General features: G+C 40.0%; 1 protein-coding gene across 2 annotated transcripts in view; it reads right to left on the bottom strand.

The window, feature by feature from the left end:
• Window positions 1-19,573, bottom strand: part of LOC145769454 (cadherin-4-like) — a 51,657-nt gene that overhangs the window by 10,153 nt on the left and 21,931 nt on the right. Inside the window, exons 4-13 of one of the 2 annotated variants that reach the window (XM_082581099.1) lie at window positions 13,040-13,228; window positions 12,801-12,912; window positions 12,198-12,422; window positions 6,384-6,556; window positions 5,175-5,375; window positions 4,620-4,783; window positions 3,765-3,907; window positions 3,229-3,468; window positions 2,840-2,993; window positions 2,173-2,303 (exon numbers count right to left, since the gene is read on the bottom strand). In XM_082581099.1, coding sequence (XP_082437225.1) covers window positions 2,173-2,303; window positions 2,840-2,993; window positions 3,229-3,468; window positions 3,765-3,907; window positions 4,620-4,783; window positions 5,175-5,375; window positions 6,384-6,556; window positions 12,198-12,422; window positions 12,801-12,912; window positions 13,040-13,228 — 1,732 coding nt within the window. Of the gene's footprint in view, window positions 1-1,807; window positions 1,915-2,172; window positions 2,304-2,839; window positions 2,994-3,228; window positions 3,469-3,764; window positions 3,908-4,619; window positions 4,784-5,174; window positions 5,376-6,383; window positions 6,557-12,197; window positions 12,423-12,800; window positions 12,913-13,039; window positions 13,229-19,573 lie in introns of both variants that reach the window. The other variant, XM_082581107.1, reaches the window with a different exon arrangement.

The following is a 19,573-nucleotide window of genomic DNA, read 5'->3' as shown; positions in this document are numbered from 1 at the left end:
CACAGTACTACATGTATGAAGACTCAATGCCCAGATCTTGAGCGTGTCCGGCTTCAAGGTTATTCCTATGATGCCATTTGGGGCATGGCCATATCTCATGAAAGTAGTTTCTATAAACATATCACACCATAGGCCATTCTATAGTCCGCGTAGGTGCCTCATTACATGCTCCCCTTTCATGAACCGGACTAGTACCTCTTCTGGGAGGGATTCCATTGCCCTTAGGTAGCACATCCTATACCTTGCATAATGCACATGACCAGCGGCAAAGAAATAGGGAAGCATTTGTTTGCATGCCTCAAGATCCAACAGCCAATCAGAGCCCCGATGCAGTCTATGAAACTCATCAAAAAGTGCATACCACCCAAGCGCGGGATGACATCTGAAAACCTTTCTGGGTAAGCCCACTTCACATGTAATGCAACTTTATATAGTTGTAAGTCACAGGTAAATAACACAAACTTTTGGTCAGCATTATGTGTCACCTTTTGAGCTTCCACCATTGTTGTCATTATTATATCTGGGTGGCATGGCACAGGATCAACCAAAGGCAGGTATGCCGTCTTAGTCTTAGATTGTTCTGTTTGGCCTTGATTGCGTGTAAGAGCTGTGTTGTGGCCATTGTACTCGGGACAATTCTGTTTCTGAACATCCTGAAAGAAGGCGAAGTCAGTTTCGTCCGCTCTTTGTTTTAGAGTAGCCTGTTGCGTAAGTAACTTGAGTGAGAGAACTGTTCTAACAGCAACACTCTCGGGCATTTTTGGTTTCTTGGAACCATTGTATCTCTGTATAGTGACATCACATTCTATTGCCTCCGACATCTCCTCCTTTAAAATTCGTGGCATTGTCTCTCTATGGTATCGATCATCATCAGATGGTGATTCAGGATGTGTAACCAGACCAGCTAACGAGTGGGTGGAAAGTTTTCCGTTTTGCGACGAGATTTCAGCATCAAAAGTATCGACAACTACTTGTACCAAACCGTCTGATGCATCAGATATGCCAAGACAGGATCGTTCCATTGTTGCAGCTTTCACAGCTGAACGCTTAAAGCGTAATACCTCGTTATAAGAACACTTTCTTACTTTCTTACTTCTCTACTTACTTTTCTTATACTTATTTCTTTATACTTATTATACGATATTTCTTACAAGCCTGCTGAGACGCAAGTTCGCACTTACCAGTCAGAAAGCAAAGTGATTACGTAGCATAGTGGGAGTTCGAGATTAAGAAATTTACAGTAAGTATATATCAGGCAAATATATCAGCAGCCATTTTGGATTTTGCTGTGATATAATTTATATGCAAATGTTTTAAGCCCTTAAATGGATTCCTTGTCAACGAAACATACGGATAGACACCAAAATTATCATTCTAGACCAAATACAAGTGAATTTGTTTGTTTTTGTTTGAATTTTTTAATATGGCAGCCCTATTGGCGGCATTATTGCATTTCTACCTGATGCAATCCCCAACCAGTCAAATAAATAGTTTCAATGTATTCCTTGCCCCTCAAAACATATGGTTAGACACCAAAATTATCATCCTAGGTCAAATACTAACTGAGTTATAGGGAGTTATCTGAAACGGCAGCCACTTTGGACGCCATCTTGAATTTCTCAAAACGCTCAAGGATGCGCGGAGTGCACCCGGCAGATTCTGAAAGAGTAGACTCTAGGCTACCAAAATCAATAAAAAAAAAAAACTTTACATAAAATTTCCAGGTTCAGCCAAAAAATTGGATTTGGCAACCGGACTACAAAGATTTTTAAGTTAAGATCGGACACCAGTTAAGACATGCACTTACTGAGAAGTAGAAGTATAGCAGCTATTATTGCGATAAGAACGCCAACAGGGAAACCAGCAGCTACCGGCACAAAAGTGTTGCAATCAGGAACGAAATCTTTGTTACAGCTAGAAACGTAACATACGGTTAATGATCACGGCATTGCATTAGAATACCAAGTGCTTTGTTACAAATGTTATTTCCATTCAACAGTGCCTTGTTGAACATTGAGCATTTGTGATATCACATTGCTTGAAAGTTGTTAAGGTGATGAACAAAGTAACATATCAAGTGCTGCCTAGTCATGCGTGTCAGTGATTATTATCGCCATAGCAACCAACTCAATACATGCCCTGGTTCGAGGCAATCCGAGCAGCGGCACTTACTGAGCAATATCAGAATGACCGCTATAATGAGGACAATGATGAGCACATTTACACCTCCAGGTGTAACAATAGCGCCGGGACTGTCGTCGCATGTGAACCTCTGTTTCTGGCTGCCTTCCACGGTTTGGCAACTACACACCAAAAGAATCGTGGTCATGCATCGTTGGATGACCGGCATGAGGTGGTTCACGAAGTGACACACAAGACTCACGAAGTGACAAGAACAAGCCGGAAGGTGCTCGGTTGTGACCACGAGCAAGGTCGCACAAATCGGATCCACAACGAACGGCAATCCATGCATACGCGATGGCATCTGTTCGGGTCAACTAACGCTTTTTCCTCAAAACCGTTTAGCGAATAAAATGTTGTCTTTCTTTAGTAGCACGATGTCGGCACAAACACAAAATTTGTATCCTGGCACTTCAAACAATCTTTGCATAGACTACTTACACAATCTGCAGATAAAACGAAACAAAAAAGTGCATACTGCATAGCTACAATCACGAGAGGATCAGGATCATCCATTTACCCACAATATTAAAAGTGTAAGCCCACACATTCGTTGGCACGACTTAACCCTTCCAAGCAACACAAATAAATGAAAATACAGAATTCGTTGCACCATTCATGTGAGTAGGTATCCCAACTCATTAGTTGATCAACTGACCTGCACACCCTCACTGTGAGGGTATAAGTGCTGGTCTGTTGTATTTGCCCACTCGCAGGCGAGTCCTTCAGTTCGATAGGAATCTCATAGGGTTCGACGGTAACTTCAAAATCGTTTTGAAATGTTTGCACTTTCGCACCAGTAATAGGCGTCACTGCAATATAGTGAACATATGCAATATGTATCGTATAGATATATTGTGGAGGGTGAATACTGAATACTTTAAGTTTAAAAAGACTTTACAAACCAAACTTTTATGAATCCGTGTTCGTTTAGGACTACATTTAGTGAAATCACCATCTTTATGTGTATCATTACAACAAAAAAGCTTCCCCATGACCAACCACGCCACAGACGAAGTGGATTAAATGCGGCAACTGTTCACTTACAAGTTTCTATGAAAAACGGCGTTGGGTTGTTCGGATCTTCAATTATCTTGATTTCGTATGGAGACCCGTTGTCCGCCGAGTCCGGGTCCACCACATTGATGATAGTGATGTTACTCTTCATCGCTGAGCTGGGATGCTCACACATAACTGCGTCCCAACCGGTGCCGGGTTGTGGAGCGTTGTCGTTCACGTCGCCGATAGTTACAATCACAGATGCATATGAACTTGCAGGTACAGAGTCTTAAAGTAACAAAGAACATGTACCAAAGACAGTTATAAATAACTGCTAAACAATCATTGATGTTCAATAAACAATCATTGATGTGAATACTGAAAAGTTTGGGTGTTCATCAGGACAATCGTTTCTAGCACTAGCTATATATCTTATCAGATGAACCATAACATTGCAGCAGGATTTTAGATGCAAAAAAGAAATGCAGTAAACTCTAATCTGGAAAAGGAAAAACAGACTTCATTCACTGCATTGTTAATGCTAAGAAAACATAGTGCTTAAGCTGCTGTGAATATTGACTTACAATCGTCGGTTGCACGAATTCGAAGTGTATATTGGCTGGTTGTCTGATTGACAGACGGATGCTCGCGATCGACTGGATTGACAGCCGATATCACCCCTTCGTCCGAAACCGCGAACCAATTTTCATTGTTTTCGATGTGATACCTACATAAACGATAAGCAAATGTTCTTTAAGACCACCACATACAGTACACAACCAACTTGATCGCATCTAATGTCTTGATCAGAACTGAGCTGTCGTCTTCGATACCAGTGATCCAACTACTTTGTATTTTTATAGTATCCTTAGAATCTTAACAGTTTTCGCAGAAAATCAAAATTTACTGTTTTCTTCACGTCTTTTTGGAGGAAACTTAACTGCAATAAATGAAAATGTATTGAAGCATAAGCAAAGTGAACAGAATCCATTCTAACCTACATTGCATGATGCTACGACATAACTAAATAAAGGCAACACTAGCAAACTAGAAGTGAAAGAGCAGTCATATGATGTTCGAAAGAATGCAGTTATCAAGAATGCGCTGTATCTTCGTAAAAAATTTCATGGCATGCCTAAACATGATCTATGGCACCCACATCCACCGGGCATTAGCCTGGATACGACGAAAAACCGAACGCATAAATTGTACAACTATCTAAACTAGCTGCCTGTCTTGGTACTATTGGAAGTGAAGCCCATCAATGCACTGGTCTCAAAAATATGACTTGAAATTTTACTTGAAAATTTTTAGCTTAGCTGTAATTGGCATGATTTCATCGCTTAGTAGATTGAAAGCGTTACAAGTGGTCGAGAGCAACGTCAAATTTAGCAACAAATCAACAGTCTGTGTGATCGTTTTTCAGGGATGACACTTACGAAACAATCTGCACGCCGCCAAAGTCTTTATCTTCAGTTACCACTGTCGCAATGTTATCTACTGTTTCTTTGATATTTTCGCCGACGGAACCAGAGTAGGGATCGCCCTTAAACACTGGCGGCTCATTTTCGTCAGTGACTGTCACAGTCACACGGGTTGATGCCTGCAACGATGAAACAACCTCAATTAGCGCAGGTAACAAAGTTACACTAAACCAAGGAATCAGTAAGTTCAGCCCCATGAGATGTCAAACTCAAAGCGATAAAAATATTTGCCTCAACAAAAGGGATATAAATTAAAGAGGTGCAACCAGGTACAAGAGTCCATTCCTTCATTGAGTGCCAAGCAAGAACAAGATTTAATGCTACTTTAAAAAGTCTTTGATGTAACCCGCCACAACGATTCATGTCAACTGATTCCGATGCGGACATCTAAATCTAACTAATTAACAGATCCAACCTCAAACATACATACCAAACACTCTACTGTAGTTGTTGCAGCAGTCAACAAGAGCTACACTGGATACGAAATGTACGACCAAGATGGTGATTTACCTGATAAGCTGTATCATCTGGGTTGTCAGAGTCTTTATTGTAAGCAACAATATCCAAATCATACTCCACGACTCCACTTTCATAGTCGAGACCTTGCTCAAGTATAATCTCGCCTTTGCTTTCACCTCCAGATTCGGAGCTGGGCATTGAGCGAACAGAGAAACGTCCGTCAGAATTGCCTCCAACAATCTTGAAGTAACCCTGCGTGAAATTGTTTTCAAGAGGGTGAAACAGAAAACTAAAAACGAGATATTAATAAAATAATATAATTCGAGATACAGTGGTAGTAACTAGGGTTGTGAAGTCGGGCAAAAATGTACGATTCCGATTTCTCGGTTTATTACTGGCTGACTCCGGTTTCAGTGTTGCCAGATTTTTCAAATTTTTTAAATTTTTGTAAGAATTAATTCCTCGTAAGTTGTGATCAAAATTGAAACGGCTTCTATTTTCTGGAGAAGTGTTGAACCGCAATATAAAGAAGAAACAATATTTTGAAAAAAGGTACAGTATTGCAAATTTTTTTTATTGTTCATCATTTTGTATCAAGCGGAGTCGGCCTTCTTTTGACGACTCCGACTCCACAGCTCCGGTAGTAAAAGCGATTATTTAAATTTACTGTACAAGTAAACATTTAGTCCATAGTGGGCTGGCTCATTGTGATTTAACTATGACTAAGTCTGGTTGTACGCAAATAATTTTGCTGCAGCTTCATACTGGAAGTTCCGCATGCTGGAGACTTTTAAAGTTTGATCCAACGGCAGAGGCCATGCTTTTAAGTTATCAGTTTTACATTTTAGTTTATAAAGAGTTGTCGCTACCCTACTCGTAAACTATTTCATTTTCAGCAACGGGAAATGCATTGACCAATCAATTGCATCCAATATCGTGTGGCCAGATACTTCTAAACCTATCGGCCAATAACTTAATTAAGAAAATTAGATTATGAATAAAATTATACGTATTTTGTATAACAAATGAAACGTTGACGTAACGATGATACCAAGACACTATTTGAAGGTTCATTTCCACCTACTTATAATACACACTTCTCAAGTAAAAGCAAAAATTCGTAGGATACTAAACTGAATCATTGCTTTACTTTTTTAGTCAACCTGCTTTCTAAAAACATAGCGGTAAAAATTCCCACAATGGACTCACATTTCTAATTTAAACCAATCAATTTCCTATGTTGAACAACAAAAAACTTACTGCTGCATTAACTCCCTCATCTTGATCAGTAGTCGATACGGTAGTGACGACCGATTGAAGTGACAAAAGTTCACCAACTTTTTCGGAATAACTCGATGAGCCAAACACAGGGGCATGATCGTTGGAGTCAGTGATGGTTATGGTCACTGTTGCTTCCGTTGCATGGCGAATAGCTTTTCAATCCAAGTGAGTGTGTTAGCAAAGTTGTTTTGTTATAGTTCAAGTAGCTCACTATGCAACCAAAATGAAATCAAGTAGGCGCGGACATAGAAAATAATCATAGGCGCCGGGTTTTGAAAATCGCCGGGGGGCGAACTTTCTAGCCGACTGATTGCTTGCATTCAAAATGCTGATGTTTGTTTGTCAGCATTGATGTCTGTTTGCGTCTATATGCCATTGTATATCGCCAAGCTTTATAATGTAGGCTCAGGCCTTAAAATTCACGGCGGACATCGGACATGTCCGCCGTCACAGCATGTGATGTCCGCGGGAAGTACCATCTAGATCGGTCATATTTGTCCGCCGAGAAATAACACAGGAACTAGCGATACAAATCGTCATTGCATAGCACAAACAATTGCTGCGATAATATAATTTCCAGCGCATTCTAGCGCGCATCTAGAAAATGTGACTACTGTATCCCTTAGCTTCCATTCAAGGAGGAAAAGTTTCGATTTTTACATTGCTTCAACAATTGATGACATTGAATCATCGTAACAAAGGTGAATTCTTCGCTAAGAATCGATAGGAGTACAGGTACTTCTACAGTCTACACTAACCACGCGCAATTTAGTTCAAGTTTTACGTCACAATGTCTGGCTTTGATCTCCGAGTGATAATGATACGGCAAGGTTGGTTACTAAATTAAATTATACGAGTAGGCTATTACAGCAAGATGCAACAAAATTTGTTAAGTTTGGGTATTACAGTAAGAAAGAAAAGACCCAAGGAAAATTCACTTTCACTCACATGACACGCAAAAATAAACTTAAAGAAAAAAGCCTGTGAAACTTTGCACAGCAGAAAATAGTAGCGTTAGTGTAGAAATTTTCTGACTCCTGCCCAGAGCATTGTGACGCAATAAGCCACACGACCTCGTTCGGTGGAAGTTAATCAGTTATGTGACGTATTGACCAGCTACACGGCGCTTTGACTCTTCAAGCGCAAGTCGTTGGTCTGATAAAAGCCTTTCAGAGTGACTTCACTGAATTTTTAAAAAGCCTTTTAAAACCGTAGTTATAGTTCTGAAATGGCGAAGAATTATTATCAAGATAAATTGATTAAGCATGACGATCGACGGCTAAAACTGGTGTGTCAGCCGTGCCCGTGAGACTTAATTTGTCCGCCGAGATAGCTGTTCAGACCGGACACGTTTGTCCGCTGTCAACAAAAACGAATTTCGAGGCCTGTGGGCTACTTCAAATTATACGCTGGTCACTTTGAACTTTAGCTCTGAATACACGTAGATACTAAACTAAGCAAACAGCAAACCGCACCTCGTTATTGACACTCCCAAGAAAAAACAAAGCGGAAGAAATCAAGAAAAACGTTTTTCAATCATTGTTACCATGCTTCAACAGCACCATGCAGGCGTTTATCAGCTACCGTACTTCTGTTTCTTTTGTTATCTTAGGAGCAGCGTTCTTGTTGCAACAAGTACATCTTTTAATTGAGATCGATCCGCAATGAAGGTCAAACTAACGCAAATCTGAACTTAGAAACATTTGATTTAGGATTTTTTTTAAATAATTTGCGGGGGCAGCCCCCCCGAGCTAAATTCACGGGGGGCGCCGCCCCCCGGAGTCGGCGCCTATGAAAATAATGTCTATTGCAGTATATAACATTACAATACAGGATCACCAATAATTAACATTAATGTATAACTTCAAACTGTATTTAACAAATGGTAGACAATTTTTGAGTAATAAACATATAATATTATTGTCAAATTTTAAATATTTACGAAAAACAAGTTTTACTCAATCATATGAGGTCCACGTCTTTTAGGCGCCGGTCAAATAGGAGCACACACTCAGGGCTGGAAAAAATGTTTAGCTTCCCGGGAATCTGTTTTTTAGCGAAAAAATTTCCCGCGGCTTGCAATCACGATAATGACGTCATAATTTCACCGTTTACAGTTTTCCGGCGAAAAGCCTCAAGCAAAAAATATAGACGGCCATTTGTAGCTTCATATTTCCAATAAAGAATCTTGGTATCCTATTCGTAAGCAGGCATGGCGCACTGTTTGTGCCTGATGTGCCCGCTTTGATCGGAATACATTGGCCAACAACAATAGCTTAATAAATTAGACACCGCATGCTTACAAATTAGATTCACTGACTCACCGACCACCGTGTGAATGTCATGAAACAATGCGACATCACGAGCCGCTTGTTACGTACTTGACAAGTTAACAATATGCTTCATGCTCGAACGGGTTGATAGTATGTGCATGAATAGCATAACTAATTATTAAGCGATATAGGCATATAGCACAAAAAAACGGCCAGACGGCTGAATTTCACAACAAGTTTCGCTGAGTGAGAACACAAGACAGGCCTCGAAATTTGTATTTTTTTTCCAGCGGTCAAGCATGTCCTACCGGACTGGCCCTTTCAGCGGACATTTAATATCTCAACCGGACATATTTTTTGCATGTAGATTTTGCACAAAATCACACTACAGTATTGTGTAGTCGTGTTTGTAGAAGAAGATTTTCTACAGCAGACAAATGTGTCTAACACCCTCCCTTCTGTGCAGAAATTCTATTTCTATCAGTATCAGCGTGAATAAGGTCGCCACATTCGCCTTAGCACGTGCGGAACCCAGCTGAGACTTGCTTCTCTGTGACGTTTCTTTTTAACAAACGATCAATGTAACGAAATAATCCTCATTGTTAAAATTAGAATACATATCCTGCTGAAAAGTTCAGACAACTTTATTTCAAGGCAACATTGCAAGGCGTTGAAATGATGTAAAAAATGGCTACTTTTGCCATCAGCTCGTTAACCACGCCACTCTAATGTGATCTTTAAAACAATTGCCTGTAGCCTCCTATTATTGTTACAGCTCCGTATTTGTTCAGGTTAAACAAACAATTGTAACAATTCAAATTTAAAATATATTTTTGCTGTATTAGCTCTATTTTTGTCAGGAATTTTGCGGCGGTCATTTATGACCGACCAATGAGTCGGATTCGGCAGACATTCGAGGTCATTTCGGAGGTCATGACCGCCGGATATTTCGAGGCCTGCAAGACGTTGGGAAAATTACTTCTGTAATCTACAAAACAACCAGTCGGTTACACGAAGAATAACGAAACGCATTAATTAATTTGACAACAAAATCAAACTTACGACGTTAAAACAGCTGTTTTTGTAAATCAAAGAAACCGCAAGCAAGTTTTGCCCATGCGAAATTACTACAAATACATTACCAGGACATAAAAAATGGTGACGATTTCTTGTTGTTTGGTCTATCTACCACAGCAGACACTTTGCACATTTTCGAGCGAACGCCATTAGTACTAAAATGCCATAGTTTTCCTTTGAAATGTAGGTCAAGAGCTTGTTTCACGATGCTATTACACTTGCTTATGTGAGGCCCATTCCAGTGAAAGAGCAGCTCGTTGCTAATGTCTTTATTTTTTATTTGTGGATGTTTTTGTACCTCCGCAAACATTCGAATTTTTTCAATTACACTTCCCGTGCTTTTTACGACGCTTTCGGGCGGACTACTGCAAAATATTTGCGCAATTTTGCTAAGAACTTGTTCAGCTCGGAGGTACAAGTCGGAAATCGTAAATACGCACTACGCAGTGATACGAATCAGTGTCGGAACTGCAACGTGGTAGCAAATTACGATGACGGTTGACGGTGAACGAAAGACGTTAGTAACGTGATTCTTCCGGTAAAAATTTCCCGCGAACCGACAAATTTCCCGGGAATGTCATTCCCGGATTCCCCATTTTTTCCAGGCCTGCACACACTGTGGCGTCTGGATATTTAGGTGCGGAGCACTGTGGTGCCCGTTCATTTAGGTGCTATTCCTAGTAGTCTGCAGATTGTATCAGCTAGGCAGGTAGGGCAATGCTTTTCACACAAAATGTTATATTGAACAGGAAAATATGTTGTTTTATAAATGCGCGTGTGGAGATGAGGTGCGAGACAACGCTCTATTACTCTTGATATTAGCACATCTCCACAGGACATTTGCTATGCATCCTTGCAGCCAGATGGAACCTTATTTAATCTGTTACCTTTCGCAATTACTTCTACTCAGCATGGATTGGTCGTGTGGCGAGTACGTATGACAATGCTCTACTACATGAATACATTTCTATACGGCATAGGAACCCTGGCTACAAGTTGCAAGCATAATGGTGCGACTTTGCTCGTTATTAAACCTAGTCGGGGTTTTGACAAGAAAACTAAGTTACTCTTTACTCAAGCCTACCACCCGCTTGAATATAGGCTACAGTATATTTTTTACTGATGTTTAATGTAGTTATTATTTGACTCACTAAAAGTGAACTCAGTCATGTTCCGAAACTTGAATAATTTATTGATAAAGCTTCCGCCGACGCAAACCTGGACTAACAACAAATAAATGCCAAACACGCGTATTAAAATACAATATATTTTTCTGTTCAATATTACATTTTGTGTGAAAAGCATTGCCGGTTTAAGCAGCTTCACTCACGGAAGCCATGACATATTTTTCTGTTCAATACAACATTTTGTGTGAAAAGCATTGCCCTACGCCCCTACCTGCCAAGCTGATACAATCTGCAGACTTTACTAGGAATAGCACCTAAAGTTTAGGTCTTAAATGAACGGGCGCCACAGTGCTCCGCACCTGAATATCCAGACGCCACAGTGTGCGCGCCTATTTGACCGGCGCCTAAAAGACTTGCTGCCATCATATGCGTCCGCCATTTGCGTCGATAACAAGTCGGAGACGTTTCGAAAAGGACCTGCAAGAGTCACGAATAATTCTTTGAGGTATCTTGGCTACTTTTTTCAGATTAGCCTTCAGCGCTTCCAAACTTTGGTTGTGTTTAGTCGAAACCTTGTTCTCCACGTAAGACCAGATACCAAAGTCCAGGAGGTTCAGGTCTGGGGATGAATGAGGCCATTCTTCCTTGGAAATGAAGAACGGCACACTATAGCTGAAAGCCAGTTTTGCGTTCTCTTAGCTCCATGTGAAGGGACAGAATCTTGTTGGAATGACCAATTACGTTTTTTGAAGTGTTTTTTTGGCCAAGGCAACAATTAACCCTCAAGAATATCATTTCGGTAGTTTTCTTGGTTCAATTTCACCCCTTGGTCTACAAAAATCAATAGATTCCTTCCTGATTCGTTGACTGCGGCCCACACCATCACTGATGCTGATGTCGCCCCTTGTTTCCGAGTGACGACCCGGAGTTCCCCGTCACCATCTCTTGACCAAACACGATCATTCTGACTGTAAAAATGATGCTGGACATCAAATTTCTTCCCATCGCTGAACACAAGGTTTGGCAGTGTGCCCCTTCTTATTCAATGCGTGAGAGCAGAATTATGGATCTGGAGACTTGGAGAGACGTTTCTCAATGGTATTAGCATTTAGCAACTGTTACTTCATGTGTTTCAATTGGCTCTTCAAATCCTTGAGAACTGTGAACATGATTCCATAGACCACGTTCGCCTCCTTTGCCAGTTTTTGAATTGGATCTCTTGTAATGTAACGTTAATTATATTGATGACCCAATCGACCCATTGACCCTTTATATATATATTATGAAGTGAAAATTGTTTGTACTTCTGAACCTACCGTTGGGATTATCCAATCCGTCTTTCGCGATGACAACAAATGTGATCTCGGGAGCACTTTCTCTGTCCAGTTCCCCAACGACTGTCACTTCACCAGACTCAGCAACAGCAAATCGAGGACTGGAGGCGGCTGGGGACTCATTGCCACCATAGTAATAGCGAACTTTAGAATAATCTTTTTCAGCACCATCAGCATCCTTGGCAATGAGACGCATTACCAATCCACCTGCGCAATTAGTATCAAATAACCTTGAGTTGAAATTAATTATATAAGGTCTACTGCTGAGAGATTACACATACAGTTAGCACAATTCACTTCCTTTAAGCCTACCGACCAGTTGTTGTTCAATACATGTAGTGGTACGCAGCGATCGTGGTATATGCATTATGCAGTGGTACTCAGTGCGGTACGCACCCCACAGCCCATTTGTCACATGTTACAGACTGCTGCATTTCATTGCAAACAACAAGGCTGCACTTAAATCAAACACATCATGACCTCACATCTAAGCAAGTAAACCACACCAATAAAACTCTCAAGTCAATGGGCTTGGAAAATACTTCAAAACCGCTGCAACATTTAAAAATAAGTGGCGCCACCTACCTACGGCCTTATCTTCAGGGGTGTCTCCAAAAAGAGAACTTTGAACAAATATTGGTGCGTTATCATTTTCATCCCTTACATTAATCTCGATTTCCACGTCAACATCTTCCACCTGATTTAAACATTAAAACAAGTTTATATAGAAGCCAGAAGGGTAGCACTTGCAATCGAAAACCTGAAGAACCAGAACTCAATTGAAAAAACACTTATTTCTAAAATGCATTGTTAAGGAAAATCACCGGTTTTCCACTGGCATCAACTGCTCTTGCATAAATTATGTATTGTGCCGTTGCTTCTCGATCTAAAGGTTTTTCTTGATATATGTCTCCAGCACCGGCGGAATTGACCATTGAAAATACATTTTGCAAAACGCCAGGAGTGTCTTCCACCAACTCATATCTGCTGGCAGAAGGAGCATCAGATGAAATCTGAAATATCAATTCAACACATGAGCAACATTGTAGTTTGCCATTTGGAGATGCATATTAACATTTTAATAATTGAGAACTATCCTTCACTAATGCAATGAAATGTATATACTTACAGTGAGTGAAAATATATATCTATGTACATTAGGGTGCGGCTGATGCCCCGACCCGAATCAAAACACCCTAACTTTTTTTTATAGGTGACACTTGGTACAAAAACAATATTTATGAAGTTTAAGACCAATCTATAAATGTTTAGGGGGTCCAGATTTGAATTGAGAAATTGGGTACTTAATTGCCATAATCGGGTAGTTTTACACTGCTACATAGTCCTTCATTTATCATGGTAAATTCTGTATGTAAGGTCATCCATTATTATGTTCCATACTATTTTTTAACAGGTAAGGTTTTGCAAGCAGACAGCCAAACACTATTTTGAGAAGTAATGTGACAACCTATTGCAAAATATGCTTGATGTATTTGCTGGAGAATGCAAGTATTAAGCAGTAGAACAACATAGTCTGTGTGTTAACCAGTACAACACACAACTTTTATTAAATGTGAGTGACTGAAATCTTCCTGGTCACTACTTGTCAGCTTTACCTTGAGAATCGCTAAAAGTGGAAACATGCCTATGTGATGTCATAATACCTTCAAAATGACTTCCACTGTTTAGCTCAGTCAAATACCTCCAGCTTCAGTCTAGTAAGTGCAGATCATTTCTAAGGCATTGTTCCCAGGTTCAGAAAAAGTTAAATGTAAGGAGTCGTTGCAGAGTCAGACTTAAATTATTGGTTGAACTAGAGCACTTTTCCTATATCAAGACAAGGCTCCTAACCATTTTAATTGTGATAACTTAGGAATGGTGAATTACCTTAGACATTTATTATGCTATGTGGTGAAATATTCATAGAATCGTATTTATCAATTGCAGAATACAGTCCAGAATCAATACGTGTAGTTTGTATTCAGTTGGTAGGCTATTTAATCGAAAAAAGTTTGCTAGGCTACCGGTATGTCTTCTCATGCACAACATGACCCTCGGTATGTTCTACTCGCTACGGTTACCACAAAAGCAGATCAAGGTAGCCTATCAAACGTAGCAAGTTACCAACCTACAAGCAAGTGATATTCAAATTAATTCAAACAATTTTATCAGGAAGGCAGGTAATTACAGTAAAGTTAAACAAGTTTTCACGTTTTACTTGTGAGCTAACGTTTCTACAGTTGCAAAGAAAAAAATGTCAGAAAAAATAATTTCTTTTTACAAGCAAACATTTCAAATGAAGATTAAGAGAGACAAAGGCAAACCACTAAAATATATACAGGAATTTCAGAAAAAGCTTAGCAAAACCTTTCCTTTCTGGCCACGCAATGTAATGAAAAAAATAGCAATGAAGAAGACATGCTATTCCTTATCAGTATGCATTATACAAGACAACCGGGAAGCAAGTATGGTCAGTACCAGGCGACAACAGCAAGATAGATGAGTAGCAAAGGAGGAGACCCGAGTTAGGCATAAATAATGCTATTGATTTAGAAGCTGAGGATGACATGGACAACGAGCCATGCACAATGTGCATTGCACATCTTTAATGATTTGTGAGATAGAGGAAAAACGCTCTCATGAAAGAAGATCAAAAACAGGAACAGCCATGTTCTTTCCTCATGACATAATGAAATCTCCAGGATTAGTCTCTGCAGAAACAGCATTACACCAACTGCCTTATCTCTTACTCTCCATTTTATGGTTCAAGGCTGTTCTGGAGATGCTTTGAAGCTAAATCTCCATCCATCTCAGTCACCCAGATACAGAGTTGAAACAGCGCAACATATTTCAGAAAAAATTCTCTCCGCGTGGCGCGTGGTCACCACCTGCTGTTGGTGCTTTACATTGGGATGGAATACTTCTGGAGACTTTAACCAGCAAGTAAAAGCAAGATGAAAGGCTCCTAGTTTTGATATCTGGCATCGGTGGCATTAAATTGTTGGGTGTTCCAGTAATTATTTCAACCCATTCAACAGAAACAGCTGGAGCACTTGTGTCCAAAGTCACTATGCAGTTGCTTGAAGATTAGCATTGCAAAGATTTTGTTACATCTCTTGTTTTTGACACAACAAGCTGTAATACAGGGCATTAAAACTGGTGCTTGTATACAACTTCAAGAAGATATAGGTCGCCCCTTACTTTAGGCTGCATGTAGGCACCATGTGGGTGAAGTAATTCTTTTTAAGGTAAAAACCTGTGGTGAAATGATATGCAATTATATATGTATCATAGAGTACTGAAACACAAATGTTAGAATGTCACTTCGTAATATCTAAATTTTAACTCAAAAGCAACAAAGGAGTGCTTATATTAAATTAAATTATGGTTAAAGCCTACACAGCGCTGTGGTAAATGGCATTAAAAGTAAAAAACACTGATTTTCTAGTGTCAGTTATGGTTTGTTCTGAACAGAGTATTCATTCAAAGAATTTGCAATCCAAAGACACCATTTTTGAAAGTTTTTGCAAAGTATGCTTCACAAATTTTGCCTAAACTTAGAAAGTTTGCCAAAATTCTGCAAAAATTTCAGAAATTCCATTGCACGAAGTATGTAAAATTACCCCTAAATTGACACGCTGGTTCTAAGTGAAATCTAAGCTGCTGTTCACAGCATAAAAACTATAATTTGCAATAATTTACAAAAATTAGCTGGTATCACATGAACAATGAACATAAAAATCACTCAAATTTTTTTTAAACATAAATCACTCAATTTAATGTCAAAATTGAAATTTGGGAAAATTGATAATCCTATAAAAGTTTGATTGCAATCTGGGCCCCTAGACTTTATTTAATTTTGCTGAAACTTCATATGTAAGCTTTGTACACCAAGCCTCACTTCCAAAAAAAAAGTTAGGGTTGTTACAATCAAGTTTTAAATTTTACGGGGCATCAGCCGCACCCTAATGTACATTGCACAATTGTGCATTGTATAAATAACATAGAAGACCACTTTAAACTGATATAGGCTACTTAGCCAAACAAACATCAAATGAAGGTGAAGTGTGCAACTGTTCAGGTATAATGTTAATATATATGATGGCTGAGAGCAGAATCATCAGAACTCAAACAGAACATAAACCAAGACAATACACAACTAAAATTTCATAAATGCTATCAATCAATTCCACATTTAGCATATGGGAAATAGTCACTAGAAAAGTTCACTATGCACTACATTGAAGATAATAGTCCGGTTGCCAAATCCACTTTTTTGGCTGAACCTGGAAATTTTATGCTAAGTTTTTTTTTTTATTGATTTTGGTAGCCTAGGGCATAGGCGCCTAACTATTTTTTTGACCGTGGGGGCGAAAGCGTGTTTCATCAGCAGCAACGTAAATTCAGCAAAATGTCACGCAGATCGATGACGTAATTATGCCGTCACACTAAGATTGCTTTTATTGCCACACTCGGAGTTATCGCTACGTTCGACCTATCGTTAATTTATTATAAACAAAACTCGATCACTTCGGTTAAGCAAACACATGCCATGCGTCTGCTAGAAGTTGATGGACTGCAACTCTTTAAGCTAAGCACAACATAAAGTTCAGCAACGAACTAGATTTATTAGCATGAAACACGAGACGAAAAGGCAAGCCTCGAAACTGAAGGCGGCCATCGTGGCCATGGCCGCGATTAACCTACAAAAATCGACATTTTGTCCACCGGGTCTCACCCTTCCGTCGGCCGCATTTGTCCGCCATGACGTTCCGAGACGATTTTACGCAAGCAGCCTTGTGAATAAAGTACCTTGCCACTTATAATCACAAAGGATTAGAAAGCAGTCAAAGTACCCGATAAATCACAATACACACTGTCTATGCTTGAATTGTTAACATTATTGATTGACCAAGCAGCTGATGTCTGACATCCGCAGGATGCAAGTGACATCACAATACACTTTATTGATGCGACTATTCAGTCTTCGAAATTAGCGTCGGCAATAAAAATGCCAAGGTTACACGAGCGCTTGTAAGGTTAGGATTAGACATTCCTACGAGTCGTTATGGCACAGCCATAGATTTGTTCCTTAGTCAACACCCTGATGGATCTCTATGAAAAAGGAAGAGGCGTGTGGATTGGTATCAAAGCACGAAAGCCGCAAAACGTGGACGCTTCATTGCGAACGGCAAAGACGTGATGACGCGACAACCTCGTGCTCCGATACAGCATCTGATGATTCCGATTCTGACAGCTAGTTCTTTATCAAACAGACTTTGTGTTGTTCGCAGTATCCCAATTGTGCCGAAATTATGTTAGTGTATACGTAAATCTAGGCAATCTTCTCGCAGGGAGCTATTAATTTGTTACTGGTACCTGGTTGAGCAATTGACGTTATTTTATGATAATTCAACGTTGCTAGATGTCGAATTAATGCAAAACAAACGTAACTTTCTTATTGGGCATTGTTGTTACGCAATATAACCCGCCGGGAAAATTAAATCGATTTGTGCTGACTCAAACGTTGAATCATCCCAAAATTAACTTACTTTTCCGCCCGTGAGTTATCGTGAATGACTGTAACAGCGTGCGACGTGCGTATCTTGTTGCTCGCTTTATCGCTAGTTTTGGCATTATTACATCACAACAAATCAAACAGTGCGGTCGTGATAGACTACTCTAGTATATTTTTCGCTTCTGCCAAATTAAAAATGTGCTAATTTCGAAGACTGTATGTTGATGCGTGTCGAAGTTCCGATGGCCGCCACGTGCTTGTGATTGGCCGCCGAACAGCTTGCTTCAGTCGGACACGTTTGGCTGCCGGAAAAAAAAGTTGTTTCGAGGCCTGAAAGGTTTACTAAAAGGTATACTGTATTAATGGAATGACAATGTTTTGAAAATGGAATGCAAATACTAACTTGATCATACGCTTGAAAATATACCTGTTGAAAGCAAAATCATTCATGTTTACATCAATTCAACAGCACGTCACCTTGAATAAATTTAGAAGTGGCTGACATCCGTAAAGGTAAAGGTGAGTCCCATACTTGAATCCAAGCATTGGGGGATGAGAAGATAAGGTTCTCATTATACTAAGCCATCGGCACTAACGAGAGTAGGGTGGCCAGTTCCTTTCTCTCGGCCGCCTTTACTTCAGCAATTACGCCCACCCAATTTATTACACCCTGGGTAGAGGTGAGCGGTGTTTGTCAACAACCAGCATAAGCCGGGAGTCGAACCAGGATTGCGTGATTGGAAAGCGAGCGCCTTATCCGCTGCGCCATCCCACCCAGCCCTTGAAAATAGTTACGGAGAGACGTTTGATTAAGTTTTCCGCTTGACATTTCTCACTTTTCACTACAATGTCGCAACTTATGACTGACCTGCTTTCAATTCGCTGTCAAACGCCGGTTTTCGTGTTGTAGATTCGTGTTGTAGATGCGGTTTGTACCAGCCCTTGTTGCGCTGGGTAGTGGTTACCTCGGGCCGAGACTTCGAGTTCATTTTCACAGCGAGCGATTCACTGCAGAGGTTTTAACTTTCGAAAGCGACATCGAGTCTGTTTGCAAGTGCATAAAGCTAAACGCACGCTCCGTGTCTACGTAGCAAATTGTGTTGTTTTTGGGTGCGTCTGCAGACGTTAAATCAATGTAAAATGACAGATTTTGTTGTCTGGTGTGGGATTGTAGCATCGCTGCTCGTTCTGGTGATTATTTATCGCGAAGCTGTTGTGGTGTGCATTTAAAAAATGTTTTCCTGCTGCCGATCGCTAGTTTATCTATTGTTTTATGTACCAATACAGCATAAAAGTTGCCCCCACGGAGAAATATGCGTGGGGGCTGGGCCCCCACGGGTTAGGCGCCTATGGCCTAGGCTCTACTCTTTCAGAATCTGCCCGGTGCACTCCGAGCATCCTTGAGCGTTTTGAGAAATTCAAGATGGCGTCCAAAATGGCCGCCGTTTCAGATAACTCCCTATAACTCAGTTAGTATTTGACCTAGGATGATAATTTTGGTGTCTAACCATATGTTTTGAGGGGCAAGGAATCCATTGAAACTATTTATTTGACTTGTTGGGGATTGCATCATGTAGAAATGCAATAATGCCGCCAATAGGGCTGCCATATTACAAAATTCAAACAAAAACAAACAAATTCACTTGTATTTGGTCTAGAATGATAATTTTGGTGTGTATTCATATGTTTCGTGGACAAGGAATCCATTTCAAGGATTAAAACAGTTGCATATGAATTACATCACAGCAAAATCCAAAATGGCTGCTGATGTATTTGCCGAACACTTAACCTACTGTAAATTTCTTAATCTCGAACTCCCACTATGCTACGTAATCACTTT

Source organism: Aplidium turbinatum, chromosome 1 (genome assembly GCF_918807975.1).
Source record: "Aplidium turbinatum chromosome 1, kaAplTurb1.1, whole genome shotgun sequence".
NCBI lineage: Eukaryota > Metazoa > Chordata > Ascidiacea > Aplousobranchia > Polyclinidae > Aplidium > Aplidium turbinatum.
Note: the sequence above shows the minus strand (reverse complement) of the source record. Positions and strands in the feature narration are given on the sequence as shown.